General features: G+C 44.4%; 1 protein-coding gene across 1 annotated transcript; it reads left to right on the top strand.

Annotated features, from left to right (window-relative positions):
• The first annotated feature begins 8,885 nt into the window (after nt 1-8,885).
• LOC134221681 (uncharacterized) lies at nt 8,886-13,654 on the top strand. The gene is made up of 2 exons (XM_062700869.1): nt 8,886-13,159; nt 13,624-13,654. Exons 1-2 carry the CDS (start codon nt 8,886-8,888, stop codon nt 13,652-13,654), a joined length of 4,305 nt encoding a protein of 1,434 aa, XP_062556853.1.
• The last annotated feature ends 324 nt before the right edge of the window (nt 13,655-13,978 follow it).

The following is a 13,978-nucleotide window of genomic DNA, read 5'->3' as shown; positions in this document are numbered from 1 at the left end:
TACAGGCTTATTGTTACTAACGGTAACACTACCACATACTCCCTCTAGAAAATAAACTTTATCAAAGATAATGTTTATTTTCATTAAAACATTACCAATCAAATTAAGCCCAGGTTTGAGACAACACCTTGTGTGTTTAACTCGACTAATGGGAAAAGTAGCATTATGAACGCGACATTCAACAAAATAGCAAATTTGTTCCTTAATTTCGAACAAGTACCATTTTACGCGCTTTACCCTATTACTTTTTCTGGGTATGTTTGTATTTGCTGCTATAAATTCAACTAATACTTTTCTCCGTTTTGCTTACTGATAGAGCTTCTCTCAAGCAACACAATAGCCATTTGCTTTCCAAATCGCTTTGTGCGGTACGCTGTATTAAGTGTTGTGGCAAAATACTGGGATAATTTAGTGTTCTATTGCGAAGTTAATCTACCAAAATTGCCTCCTTATTGAGTGCGGAGCGGAACCGGTTAAATTTGCTGCTACGCACATTGATTGCCTGCATTTATCTGTTTTAATCACCCTGATCATTTCGACAATTTCAATGAGCACGCTACTCGCTTAGGGGCAATGGCAGAAGAGGGAGGGGGGCGATAGTCTGGACTATGGACAAGGAAACATATTTGCACTAACACCTAACACGCAAGCTTGAGCTTCTATCTAATATCTCTCTGCTTTGTTTACTTTTAGCGATCGATCGATATTTCTGTATGGACAATTGACCATAGACGAACTATTGGACTGAACTATTTATCTTGGACGAACCTATCATGACTCAGACGAGCAACAAAAAAAATCAAAAACAACTCGACTGACGTGACCCTATGCTATTTCGTGATTCCGGGCTTAAGATCAGCAGCGGAGAATACCCCTATGTTCTTCCCCTGATCGTCGGCAAGCTCATAAGAGTTAGTTCCTCTACGCGCGACAATTGTACATGAAACGTACGCTGGGCCTAATTTAGCATTATACGTATCTGCAGCAGAGGATTGAGTGAAATTACGACGATAGACGTGCTGGCCAACTTGGTACACCGGTGACGGTTTATTGTACCGAAGATTGTAATTGCGACGACTGTGCTCATGTGCTTTCTCGAGATTCCTCCGAACGATCTCAGCAAGCTTACTATCAACAGATTGCTTCTGTTCGACGCGTTCTTGGTGAGATAAGTCTCTCACATCAACCTCGCGTCGGTGTTGATCGCCAGCAGAGACGATCTCGTGACCAAAAACTATTCGGTACGGCGAAAAACCGGTTGATGAGTGTAGAGTGTTGTTTATTACATGCTCTACCTCCGAAATACGTGTGTCCCACAATCTCTGATCGGTTTTAACGTAGGTTCTTATGGAAGCATTGATACTACGGTTAAGCCTTTCCACCGGATTGGCTTGACTGTGGTGTCTAGCATTAGTCCAATGTTTTACTTGGTACCGCTCGAGAAAATTTTTGAAATCATGACTGACAAAACTCGACGCATTGTCGGAAATGAGAATTTCGGGAACCGAAAACCGTCGGAACCACTGTTCCTCAAGGACTTTGATCGTTAGGCTGGTCGAGATTTTTCGAACTGGTACTAACATAGTCCACTTTGAATACAGGTCCATCATAACTAAGAGATGCGCATTGCCAGACCGACTTCTCGGCAATGATTGAATATAATCAATGGACAGAATCTGAAATGGTTTAGTTACTAGCCGGGGTTTACCCATTTCAGGGTGCTGCGAAACATTGGTGGGTTTTGCTTCTTTGCACATCCGACATTGTTGGACGTGCTTCTGAACTGACGCGGACATTTTTGGCCAAAAGTACAACTTTCGCACACGGTCTAGTGTTTTCTCGTAGCCGCTATGCAAAGAATTGTCATGCTCTTGCTCTAATACTTGACCACGTAAGTCAGAAGGAACGCAGAGCTTCCATTGATGGGTGTAGTCTAATACATCGGTTTTAGTAGGAACAAGCTTATAAAGCTTCCCATCTTCGATTTTATAATCGAGGTTTCCCTCAGGAGACTCTCTCACTTTTCTTGTGAGATCGGAGTACCAGGTATCTTCTGAGTCCGTAACATCTAAACACTCGACGGCTCTCGACAGAGCATCGGGAATGATGTTATCTTTTCCGCGTCGATGCTTTATCTCGAGATCGTAGCTCTGGAGCTCGATACTCCAGCGGCTCAATCGCGAAGATGTTCGCCACTTACCGCGCATGATGTATGTGAGCGCAGATGCGTCTGTAACGACAACAAAATGTGTACCCTCTATGTAGGGACGGAATTTATCAATAGCGCACAGCACCGCTAAACCTTTCTTCTCAGAAGCCGCGTATGCTTGCTGCGCTGGCGTAAGCTTCTGAGAAAAGTAGGCGACGATCTTCTCACCGTCGTCGTGCTGCTGCGTCAATACTGCCGCTATCGCCGTATCGCTCGCGTCACTTTGGATTTGGAATGGTCGTGAGAAATCGGGATTGCAGAGAATAGGAGCAGCTACTAAACATTCCTTAATATTAATGAATGCTTTCTCCGCTTGCTCATTCCATACAATGGTTTTTGGCTTTTTGCGAAGCAAATTCGTGAGAGGCGCAGTGATCTCACTAAAGTTGCTAATAAAGCGACGGTAGTAATTCGCCATGCCTAAATAGCGTCGAAGTGCGCGAATTGACGTGGGTCGCTCATAATTCACGATCGATTCAATTCGATCGGGGTTCGGTTTTAAGCCATTGGGTGTGAGCAAATACCGAGATACGGAAGTTCATTGAGACAAAATTTGGATTTGTCCAAGTTGACAGACAGATTAGCGTTTCGGAGACGACGTGCTACTTCTGTTAAACTCTTTAAATGACCATCGAAAGTTTCGCTTACAATGACGATGTCGTCAAGATAAACGAACACTTCTGGTTCAAGTTCCCCATACCCCAGTACTTCGTCCATCAGCCTCGAGAGGGTGGCAGGGCTATTGATGAGACCGAAGGGTAATCGGGTAAACTGATACAAACCTCTGCCTAACACCGAGAAAGCAGTATATCGCCTCGATTTGGGTTCAAGAGATATTTGCAGAAAAGCTTTCGTGAGATCGATTGTCGACAACAGCTACATATCCCCAATCGGCTCAATATGCGGTCCTGGTGAGGTAAGGGGTATGCATCGCGTTGGGTGCGGTCATTTAAACGGCGAGTCTTACCTCTCCGTTTGGTTTTGCAACTGGTACGGTGTACTCAAAGACCAGCCGCTGTGACTTCTTTCAACGACCTGTTGAGCAATCAACGTGTCCAGTTCGCAGTTAATTTTCGATAGCATTAGCGGAGATGTTGGGTATGGGTTTATGCGTATGGGTGATCAAGGGAGTCGTATCAAGATACTCTCCCTCTACCGCGATTTTAAATTGTCGTTTCACTAACTCAAGCTGATTGATCTGATGATCTGTGAGCTCGAGCTCTTTCTCGGGCTGGTCAATCTCGTCTACCTCCACTGTCGTCTGTACTGTGGGACGAATATTGAAAGCTCTCCAAAAATCGCCTGCTCCGAGAATCAATCGTCGGTGCAGTTTTGGTGCGACAATCATGGGAATAATTCTCACTTGGTTGTCGAAACAGACAGGTAAATCCACACAACCACTAACAGGGATTCTATTACCTGCTGCGTTGATTAGGGTGGTATTAGATGGGCGTATTTTAATTTTAAGTGTTTGTAATAGTTTTTCGGCTCCTCTGCCTAATACAGAGCGTTCTGCCCCGCTATCGAGGAGGCCAATTATCTCCCTTCCCATTATTTGTATTTTTACGAATGGACGTGCGTCTCCATCGTTATATATGAAAAGCTCTTCCAGCTCTGGTGATTCGTATGAATCAGTATCGGAAAAAGGAATGAAGCCATTATCTCGTAAGCTTTGCGAAACGTCTGTATTGGAGGGATTTTGACGGAAAAATTCAACTTGCCCTCTCAAGCCGAATTCTCCGCGTTTTTTGAACAGACTGGGCAAGTACTAGTGAATACATTACTGAAACCACAAACTCGGCAGAATCGTTGAAGCTTCTCTTTGCATTCACTGTAGTGGTGCCCTGATTTCCGACAGTTATAACACACGCCAATTGGAGGACGTTTATAGTCTTCGGCTAAAAGTTTTAGCGTTCCACTACTCGAACCTTCCATCGCGTCTGAGGACTTACTGTTCTGCCTGGCCTCTTTACCATGGTCTGGTTGGCGTGGTTTTTCGGATTCGGGTTTGGTAGTTTTGTTAAACGATTGTTTAGAGTTTTGAAATATTCGGGTAGGCATGTTATTCGACGAAGAATCCTTCTTGGATTTGTCTTTTGTCCCTGAAATTTCGTTTACTTGTGGGTTCCTTGCCTTGTGGCTGTCAGACGGTCTGTGGTACAAGTACCAGTTATTTTCGTCTACAGTACGACCAAAACGCTTGAGCTTAGACAGACTACGAATGTTTGCCCCAGTCATCGCATTTTTATATTCATGACGCATATTCCTCCAAACGATATCAAATTTACGACGATCGGATATTGATTTCGTCATGGAGTGGAATATTTTCTGCATCTCGTGAAAGTAATCCACAAACCTTTCCCCGCGACCTTGGCGACGGTTTGTCGCTTGAATTTCCAATTGGAAATCCAAGTCTGGAGGCAAAAATTCCCTCTTGAGCTCCCGTTTCAATTGAGACCAGTTTCTAAACTCTTTGTTTTCATAACCATCGAGAAACCAGTCTCTGGCTCTGCCTGAAAACAGATGGATTGCTGATCTGAAAAGTTCCCTATCCTCTACCTCTTCGGCACGAGCTCTCATTTTAATCTCTTTAAGAAACTCCGAGAGCTTTCTACCCTCGTCTCTACCATCATATTTCAACCTCCATTCAGAAATGGGAACCCGTCTAGTCGACCTAGATCGTCCCCTCTTAGCTTTCCTCTTTCTGTGTCGTCGGTGACCAGCAGAGCTTTCGGAACTCGGCTGTGACGATGATCTACCACTACTACTACTACTGTTCGTTTGATCAGAACTCTCTGAGTCAGTACTTTCGTACTTCCTCGAACTCTTCCGCTTGGACTCTCGCGCATGTTTAGATCGGGATCGGGGAGTATAAACTGATCTCCGCGGTCGTATTTTAGTCGATTTTCTGAGTGGCGGTTCCAAGCTTACGTTTGAGCCATCCGAAGAAAAGCTCTCCTTTTCGCTTGTGGAACCTCTGATTGACTTTTTATCGTCGAACTTGACCTTCTCTAATTGCTTGGGTATTGCACCACTTGACCTTAAATGTTCATGGGTGATATTTTTCTCGGTTGACACGGTGTTTAGATTTTCGTTCAAATTTGCCAACAACTTTTCTAGCCTAATTTTGCTCTGAATTTGCCGTTCAGCTTCTTTAAGTTTTTGCTGTTCTCTTTCTATGTCTCGCTGTCTACGCTTCTTTTCCATTTCTGACGACTGTATTACAAAGTCTTTAAAAGCCTTCAACAACTTTGGGAGGTCTTCTACCTGTCCATTCTCATATTTAGTTAATTCACCTAGTATCTCTTCTGTTCGTCTGACTGATGAATCTAGCTCTTTCTCTTTCGTTGCAATCAAAAAGTTCCTACGTTCGTTGCTCTGAGCCTCTTCGGACTCGATCGGAGCAATTGATTGATTCAAATCTTCTATCTCCGTTCTCACCTCTTCTAGCGCTTTTGATAATTCTACCTCCACATCTTCATCTTGAGTTACCGAACTCGTTGACGGAAAATACTGCTTGCAAATATGGTTAACTTCTTTCTCTAGTCTAGCTGTCTCTGCGGCGAACTTGTGAGAATCCGACGCTGAGTGTAATCGTGAGATTCGCACTCTGTAATGCACCAATCTTGTGTACAATTTTTCCCTATTTCTAGCATCCAGTTTAGGATTCTCTAACAGGCCTCCGATTGTGACCAGTTTGGAGAATATCACTCGCAATTCATCGGATGTGGTTGTCCAGGTACCACTACCTACCAACACTGGACTACTCAACGCTTTTTCCTGCCTCAACTGATCCTTCAACTTGCGTCGCTTCACGCTCTCGTGCTCATTCAAATTGTACGAAATCTTCCGAATGAATAATTCATACTCAACCTCATCAATACTCAAGTGTGACACATCCATCTTATGGTACTGTGTAGTAAGCTCCATGTTTATTTATTGTATTACAATCAATGAAAAAAATGAAAATTTGTTATTCTAAGTCACCGCACTTGCGGTATAGTATCGCAGTTACTGTATGATCAATAAAGATTATCAAAATTTGTTATTCTAGGCCACCGCACTTGCGGGAAAATATCGCAATTACCAATTCTATGAAACTTTCAATCAGTAAGCAAAATTTGCTACCAAAGCTTTATCGAAATCGAATCAAGACCCGTTTCCAACTAATCTACTCTCGGAATACTTGTTTAAACTTCTCTCCCTCGTTCACTTCTTTGCTGAAATCTGTCCGAATGCTCTCTTCACCAAACGTACGCGCACTAGTAAGCCGCCTCTGAGAGGTTCTATTATATCAGGAATATAGGGTTAGTTACCGTGTATTGCTGCAAAATTTGTTAAATTTGTCTTCCCTACTCTCCGTATGAAAAAAATAATGCCAATTATTTTTTTGAGATCTGATTAGCTTTTCGATTGATTTAGATGGGCGCCATTTGTAATTGCTAGGATGGGCAGCACGTGGACTGCCAGGACAAAGGCCTCGGCAAGCTTGGCTAAGCAACGGCCTGCCGTGTGAGGCTGGGTATCACAACTACCTCTTTTATCGGCTAGCTCGATCTGGAGAACCTCTTTTGGTCTCAAGGTCGGCTGGAGTATTCTCTACTATGCTAATCAGACCTCGGATATGTGGGGAGTAAATGAAGTAAATTACAAAATCTAGTGTATCACAATATTTTCGTATATTGCCCTATTCCTTAACAATCTGTGTGGGTGTGTGTCAGTGTAGTTTATTAACATATACCTGGCCGGCCGGCAGACAGTTCGATGCACGGTTACGATGACTGCTTGCAGAGACGGGCCTCGTGCTCGTAGTGGAGTCCGGGAATGGTTCTGGATGATTGGCGACCGGTTCAGGGTCGTCGGACGGGCAGGGCTCACAGACGTATACCTTGGAGCAACTTTCGACCTTACTCGGGAGATATTCACAGGCACTGTTTCACAGAAACTTGCCACTTCTCTGTGAACACTGGGTGGTTTGATACCGTGGTTGTCAGGAAATGACATAAACCGGGTCCTAACAGGTATATGGACTTCATAAGTAATATTCCATAGCAACTGATAACTAATTATACCTGATTCTACTTTCACTCGTTGCACCTTAACCAAAAAACGGCACTATTTCACCACTATCTCAACCTTGAAACTTTTTTTATGAGCTATAAAGCTCACTAACGTCTGCCTTGTATAAAGTCCACTTTAGAAAAGAGCTCAATAAACTTTCGTCTTCTCTTTAGGAAACTTTTGTGAACCTCTCTATTTGATTTAATCTCGTATTCTGTCTACCTCTGCATCCACTGAACTGTATTTCTTATTCCATGTTAAATGTAGTGTGTAGTGTGCTTAACCTAAGACCTAGGGGTATAGTTTTATGGCATTTTTATTTAAATTTAAATAGGATTAGATTTACACGGAGTTTATATATATATAAATAGGTAGGATGAACAAACTTTACATTAATTTACAGGCTTATTGTTACTAACGGTAACAATAGCGATGCTGATGATGAAGTTGATGAAGCCGATGACCAAATGAACGACGACGATGAAGATCAAAGTGAGAGCGAGCAGTTTTTTGATTTAAGCTGGACTTCCCAATTAAATGATCCTCTAGATGTTAAACGAGAGACCGAGGAAAGCCACGGTGAAGGTGAAGCGAGCAGCCGTGTCTTTCGTAAAACCCATAACAAGTTGCCTGGAAAATATAAGGATTTCTCGGTGGGTGTAGCCACACATGCATTGATTGAACCAGCGACATACAACGAAGCAGTGAACTGTCCAGAGCGAGATTTTTGGAGAGAAGCCATGGACGACAAGATCTTATCGCATAAGGAGAATGGTACCTGGGAATTGGTAAAGCTGCCATTAGGAAAGAAGGTGATCGGGAGTCGCTGGGTGTATAAGGCGAAAGTGAACGAGTGTGGACAAGCCGTGCGGTTCAAGGCGCGTATTGTGGCTCAAGGGCACACACAACGATTCGGTGTGGATTTTAATGAAGTGTTTGCGCCGGTGATACGCTACGCCACATTAAGAACACTGTTGGCTCTCACCGGCAGAGACAAGATGATTATAAAGCACCTGGATGTGCGTACAGCGTATTTATATGACGATAATATCAGCGAAGAGACGTACATGCGTCAGCCCCCTGGCCAGTGTTGGGAAATGTACAGTAAAACACTGTGATTGTTGCCGAACTCGCTGGGCACACTGATGATGAGGCTTGTGTCCATTCCCTCGATCGAAAAGCGAATTAAGAAGAATCATTTTGGTCTGCCATCGCGCCGTGCTGTCGCAATAGGTGAATTCAATTTATTGAAAAGTAATTTTCTTTCTAAAATTAGTTTATCTTGTTTTTAAATAATCATTAGCAACTAGTTTCCATTAGGTGAGCAGATAAACTGTTTGATATGCGAATCTCATTTTAACTGTTTAATTTGATTATTTAGGAATTAGCGCACATAATCGCCGGAAACATAACCTCGATATTGTTTATTTCGAAGTCACTGAAAATGTAAGGCTATAAAACTCAATGTAAATCCCAACTAAATTTACTTTAATAAAAATTTCAGCTTTGTAGCTGCTCTACCGGCAACTAACAAAACAGTGTCCTTTCGAGTTTCCACAACAAACTACAAAGATTTTCACACCCACAGTAGGGTTGAAAATCCACCAAAGACAAAATGCAGATCGCTTCGCAAGAAAACACGAATTGCAAAAAGTGCACCAGACCGGATGATGCCGAAAACATGGTCGGTTGTGATACATGCGACGCCTGGCAACACTACGGATGTGCAGGCGTGTCGGAATCGATCGCTGGTTCCAATCGATCATGGAAGTGCGATGGGTGTCGCCTGAAATCAATACCAGTAGCCGAGGCAGTAGGCAGTCCAAGTTCGACGGCTTCGGCGTACACCTCCGCTTCAAGCAAGAAGTCACGACAAGCTCAACTTCGTCTTGAATTATTGGAGCAGCAAAATGAGATCAGGATGAGGAAATTAGAAGAAGAAGAGAAATACTTAAAAGAAAGGTTCGAACTACTTATGCGAATCGAAGAAGAGGAAGATGCTGCCAGCAGTAGAAGTAGAGTAAGTGCAAGGTCCAAGCGGGATAGATTGGAGGAATGGTTGGAAGCAGAAGTACCGGCAGCCTCGAAATGCTTGGAAAGAGAATGTGGCGATCTGGAGGTTATACACGATCAAAGCGGAAATTCCCGAAGGAGCATACAAGCAACCGCCGAAGAATTATGGATGACAGCACCTACACTTGAAACGCAGTCAGTTTCAAGAGAGGTGAATAATCTAAACCCCTTCTTATCGCAAACTGTGTCCGCTCCAGCAGCGATGAAGAATCCTCCAAATGTTGTTCATCCGGCTCACACAATCATGCATGATAGTTTGAGAGTACCTCCCGACGAGCCTCCCGCTGCACATCTGCAGCAGAACCACTACTTTCTTTCGGAGAAATTCACCAGACCAGGTCCAGTAAATGAAAAAGGGCCAACCATGCCCATGAATACTCGTCAAACTATTGCTGACGACGTGCTTGTTTCTCCACGCCACGAACAACTTGGTATGCCCTTAACGTTTCCGAGAAAGCGAGCAATACTCGAGTCAACGCAGGCAAAACCTCAGATACACTACCCGAATCCAGAACGCTGCGAGACAGAGCCAGTCGTGCTCGGACCAACAGCAACTCAGCTTGCTGCTCGGCAAGTAATGGCACGGGACCTGCCCTTCTTCTCCGGCGACCCAGAAGACTGGCCAATATTTTACAGCAGCTTCAAAAACTCCACTGCAGTCTGTGGGTATAGCGACGCTGAGAATCTGGCCCGATTACAACGGTGTCTGCGAGGAAGTGCACTGGATTCAGTTCGAAGCCGACTCCTTCTACCTTCATCAGTTGCCAGCGTGATGGCAACACTTCGGATGCTGTTTGGAAGGCCAGAGATTCTCATAAACTCTCTTCTACGACGGGTGCGATCGTCACCGGCACCCAAAGCCGACAACTTAAAGTCGATAGTCGACTATGGATTAGCGGTTCAAAACCTGATCGACCACATGATTGTATCGGAACAGCAGAACCATCTGGCAAACCCATTACTACTCAACGAATTGGTTGAAAAACTACTAACACACTTTAAGTTACAGTGGAGTAGCTTCAAGCAGACACAGTTACACATTGATTTGAGGACATTCAATGCTTTCATATCGAATCTCGTCTGCTTGGCGTCGGACTTGCTGGTGAATTCCGAAGCATTTCTCGGTAACGCAAAAGCATCTCGCTCAGACAAGCACAAGGAGAAACTTTTCGTGCATAGTGAAGGGTCATTAAACGAAACGGAAAAAGAGCATCTTGCTATGCAGCAAATTCAAGACCGACCAGCAAAAGGCTGTAGCTACTGCGAGGAAGAAAGTCACCAGATTGCAGGTTGTCATTCGTTCGAAACTCTAACCATCGACGCCCGCTGGAAGTCCATCCGTAGTAAAAATCTATGCAGAACATGCCTGGTGCCACATCGGAAGTGGCCTTGCCGCTCTAAAAAGGAATGCGGAATAAATGGATGTCGATCGCGTCACCACCAACTATTACACACCCAGAATACCCATCAGTTGGAGCAAGTATTACCCCATACAGGAGATGGCGTTCAGGCTCATCAGAATCATCACCGTAGCCAGTCTGTCTCGATATTCCGCTACATCCCGGTGAAACTGTTCAGTAACAACAGAGTAGTCCGTATTTTCGCCTTTCTGGACGAAGGGTCTAGCTCAACACTACTCGAAGCCCAAATAGCAGAAGAGCTGGGACTAGATGGGCCATCCGATTCATTGTGGCTATCGTGGACAGGAAATATTTCCAGAGAAGAGAAAGGATCCAAGCGCATTAGTGTAACCATTGCCGGTGATAACCTGAAGCAAAAGTACACAATCGATAACATTCAGACCGTCGACGAGCTAAATCTACCAAGACAGTCATTCGACTACGAGAACCTGGCTGGTCAATTCCCACATCTTGTCGGATTACCTCTTAAAGGTTATACCAACATCACTCCTAGAATAATCATTGGTTTGGAGCATGTGCGACTCCTCACTGCTCTAAAAACACGCGAAGGAAGGAACGGAGGGCCAGTAGTAGTAAAGACTAGATTGGGGTGGTGTGCCTTTGGCAAAGATTCTGGAAAACTCCGATCATCATCGGTGCATCTAAATCACCACGCGCTTGACACCATGTCTAATCAATCGCTGCATGAAGTAATGCGGAGCTACTTTGCAATAGAGGAAAGTGCGGTTTCGGTGAGACCGGAAGGAGAAGATGACAAACGTGCCATTCAAATTCTCGAACGTACTACGGTTAAGAAAGACAATTATTATGAGACCGGTCTACTCTGGCGAATGGATGATCCGACGTTTCCCAATAGCTTGCCAATGGCGATAGGTCGACTGAAGAGCTTAGAGAGACGTTTAGCTCGGGACCCAAAACTAGCGGCGAATGTTCAACATCAGATTGCGGATTACATAGAAAAAGGCTATGCGCACGAAGCTTCTGAAGCAGAACTACAGAATTCTGATTCCCGACGCGTGTGGTATCTTCCGTTGGGAGTTGTCGTTAGTCCGAAAAAACCCGATAAAATAAGGCTCATTTGGGACGCAGCGGCCAAAGTGCAAGGAATCAACTTTAACGACCTCCTGCTCAGGGGACCCGATTTGCTTGTATCACTGGTGGAAGTCATTCTTCGGTTCCGAGAGAGAAGCATCGCAGTGTGTGGTGACATCTGCGAAATGTTTCACCAGATCAAGATTCGGTCAGAAGACAAGCAATACCAACGGTTTCTCTGGCGTAACGAACCAGGGCACAAAATCGAAGTGTACATCATGGATGTTGCCACATTCGGCGCAACTTGTTCGCCCTGCTCAGTACATTACGTGAAAAATAAAAACGCTGAAGCACACGCCGCGGAGTATCCACGAGCAGCAATGGCAGTTATTAAAAATCACTACGTCGATGATTTCCTCGACAGCACAGACACAGTGGAAGAAGCCATAGAACTAGTGAATCAAGTAAAAACCATCCATTCTGCAGCAGGATTCAAAATTAGGAAATTTCGATCAATTGCACCAGAAGTCGTTTCAGCTGCTGGTGAAACTGAACAACTATCGGGAAAACCAATCAACGGAGAAAAACAAGTCGCCGGTGATCGTGTACTAGGGCTAATCTGGGACCCAGCTGAGGACGCTTTTACGTTCGATGCGTCCGGTATCGATAAACAGCAACTGCGAAACGGATGTGTAATCCCAACAAAAAGACAGGTGCTTCAAGTAGTGATGAGGATATTCGATCCTCTCGGTTTCGTTTCACACTACACGATTCATGGAAAAATTCTGATGCAAGAAATTTGGAGAAGCGGGACCAACTGGAACGAACCAATATCCCAATATTCCAATATTCTGGATTTTTGGTATCGGTGGTCAGAACTCCTAGCGCAGATAGGAGAAGTGAAAGTGCCGAGATGCTATTTCGGGGAAGCTCCGTCCAATTCATTACAGGAACTGCAAGTGCACATATTTGTTGACGCAAGCGAATCTGCTTACGCATGCGTGGCATACTTGAGAATGAACTGCGTTGGGGGTATACACTGTGCATTCCTAGCATCCAAGACTAAAGTAGCTCCTCTCAAGCCTCTTTCAATCCCGCGGTTGGAGTTACAGGCCGCTATGATAGGAGCAAGATTGTTACAGACGGTTTGCACCTCCCTAAGTCTTCCGGTCAGCAAAAGGTATCTGTGGACGGACTCCACAACGGTGTTGGCTTGGCTCCGCTCAGATAGTCGCCGATACCATCAGTTTGTTGGATTTCGAGTAGGCGAGATATTATCGCTCAGCAGCATTGACGAATGGAAATACGTACCATCCCGATTAAACGTCGCTGACGAGGCCACCAAATGGACCACCGGACCAACGTTCCACAACCACAATCGCTGGTTTTCTGGACCCTCATTTTTAATGCAAGACGAACGCGAATGGCCGATGGAAAAACATTCTTTCTCGCTTAACTTTTCAAAAGGTCCTAAGTAACATTTTTTTCATGAATTAATTTGAATAGTGCAATCAATAGCTTTCATGTTGTTCTGTTGATTGCGCTATTCAAATTAATTCACGAAAAAAATGTTACTTAGGTCCTTTTGAAAAGTTAAGCGAGCTTTGAGCGAAACTACTAGCGAAGAATGGTCCAATGCACCGAATGAACACAATGACGTTTGAGACGGGCGCTGTTTACTAAAAATGAACACTTGCATGAACTCGATGAATGAAAAAGTATTCATTCTTAGTAAACAGCGCCCGTCTCAAACGTCAATGATGAACTCGGTGCATTGGACCATTGCGACCCGTATTTTTTTTTTTCTTTTCTTCGTTTTTGGCTCAGACCTATCGATCCGTACAGCCAAGGCTTGTGAATGTTTTTTTTTTTTTTTTTTCTTGAGCAAGGGTAAACGGAAATCTGCAACCAGACACCTGAGGAGGTACTCAGGTAGTGTGGGGATGGGTATGTCATGTAACTCTTACCCGACCCACTAAAACCAAAACCCTTTCGCCAGTCCGTACCCCGGCCCGCAATTAAGCAATACATCAGGGGGGGGACTATTGAGAACGCTCACGCCTATGCTAACGCACTTGACGTTAATACACACAACATCGACTTCAGGGGTGGCTACCTCACCACCCGTCGATCGCAAGCTATGATAGTAACCTAACGGTCCGTATCATAATCTCACGTTGGA

Source organism: Armigeres subalbatus, chromosome 3 (genome assembly GCF_024139115.2).
Source record: "Armigeres subalbatus isolate Guangzhou_Male chromosome 3, GZ_Asu_2, whole genome shotgun sequence".
In the NCBI taxonomy this organism is placed as follows: Eukaryota; Metazoa; Arthropoda; class Insecta; order Diptera; family Culicidae; genus Armigeres; species Armigeres subalbatus.
This window is presented reverse-complemented; position numbering and strand designations above follow the sequence as displayed.

Bases quoted from the DNA above. Each gene is read 5' to 3' on its own strand.
- LOC134221681 (XM_062700869.1), top strand. From the start codon at position 8,886: ATGCAGATCGCTTCGCAAGAAAACACGAATTGCAAAAAGTGCACCAGA. The intron at 13,160-13,623 runs GTTCCACAACCA...TTTTTGGCTCAG, and splicing joins AAATGGACCACCGGACCAAC to ACCTATCGATCCGTACAGCC.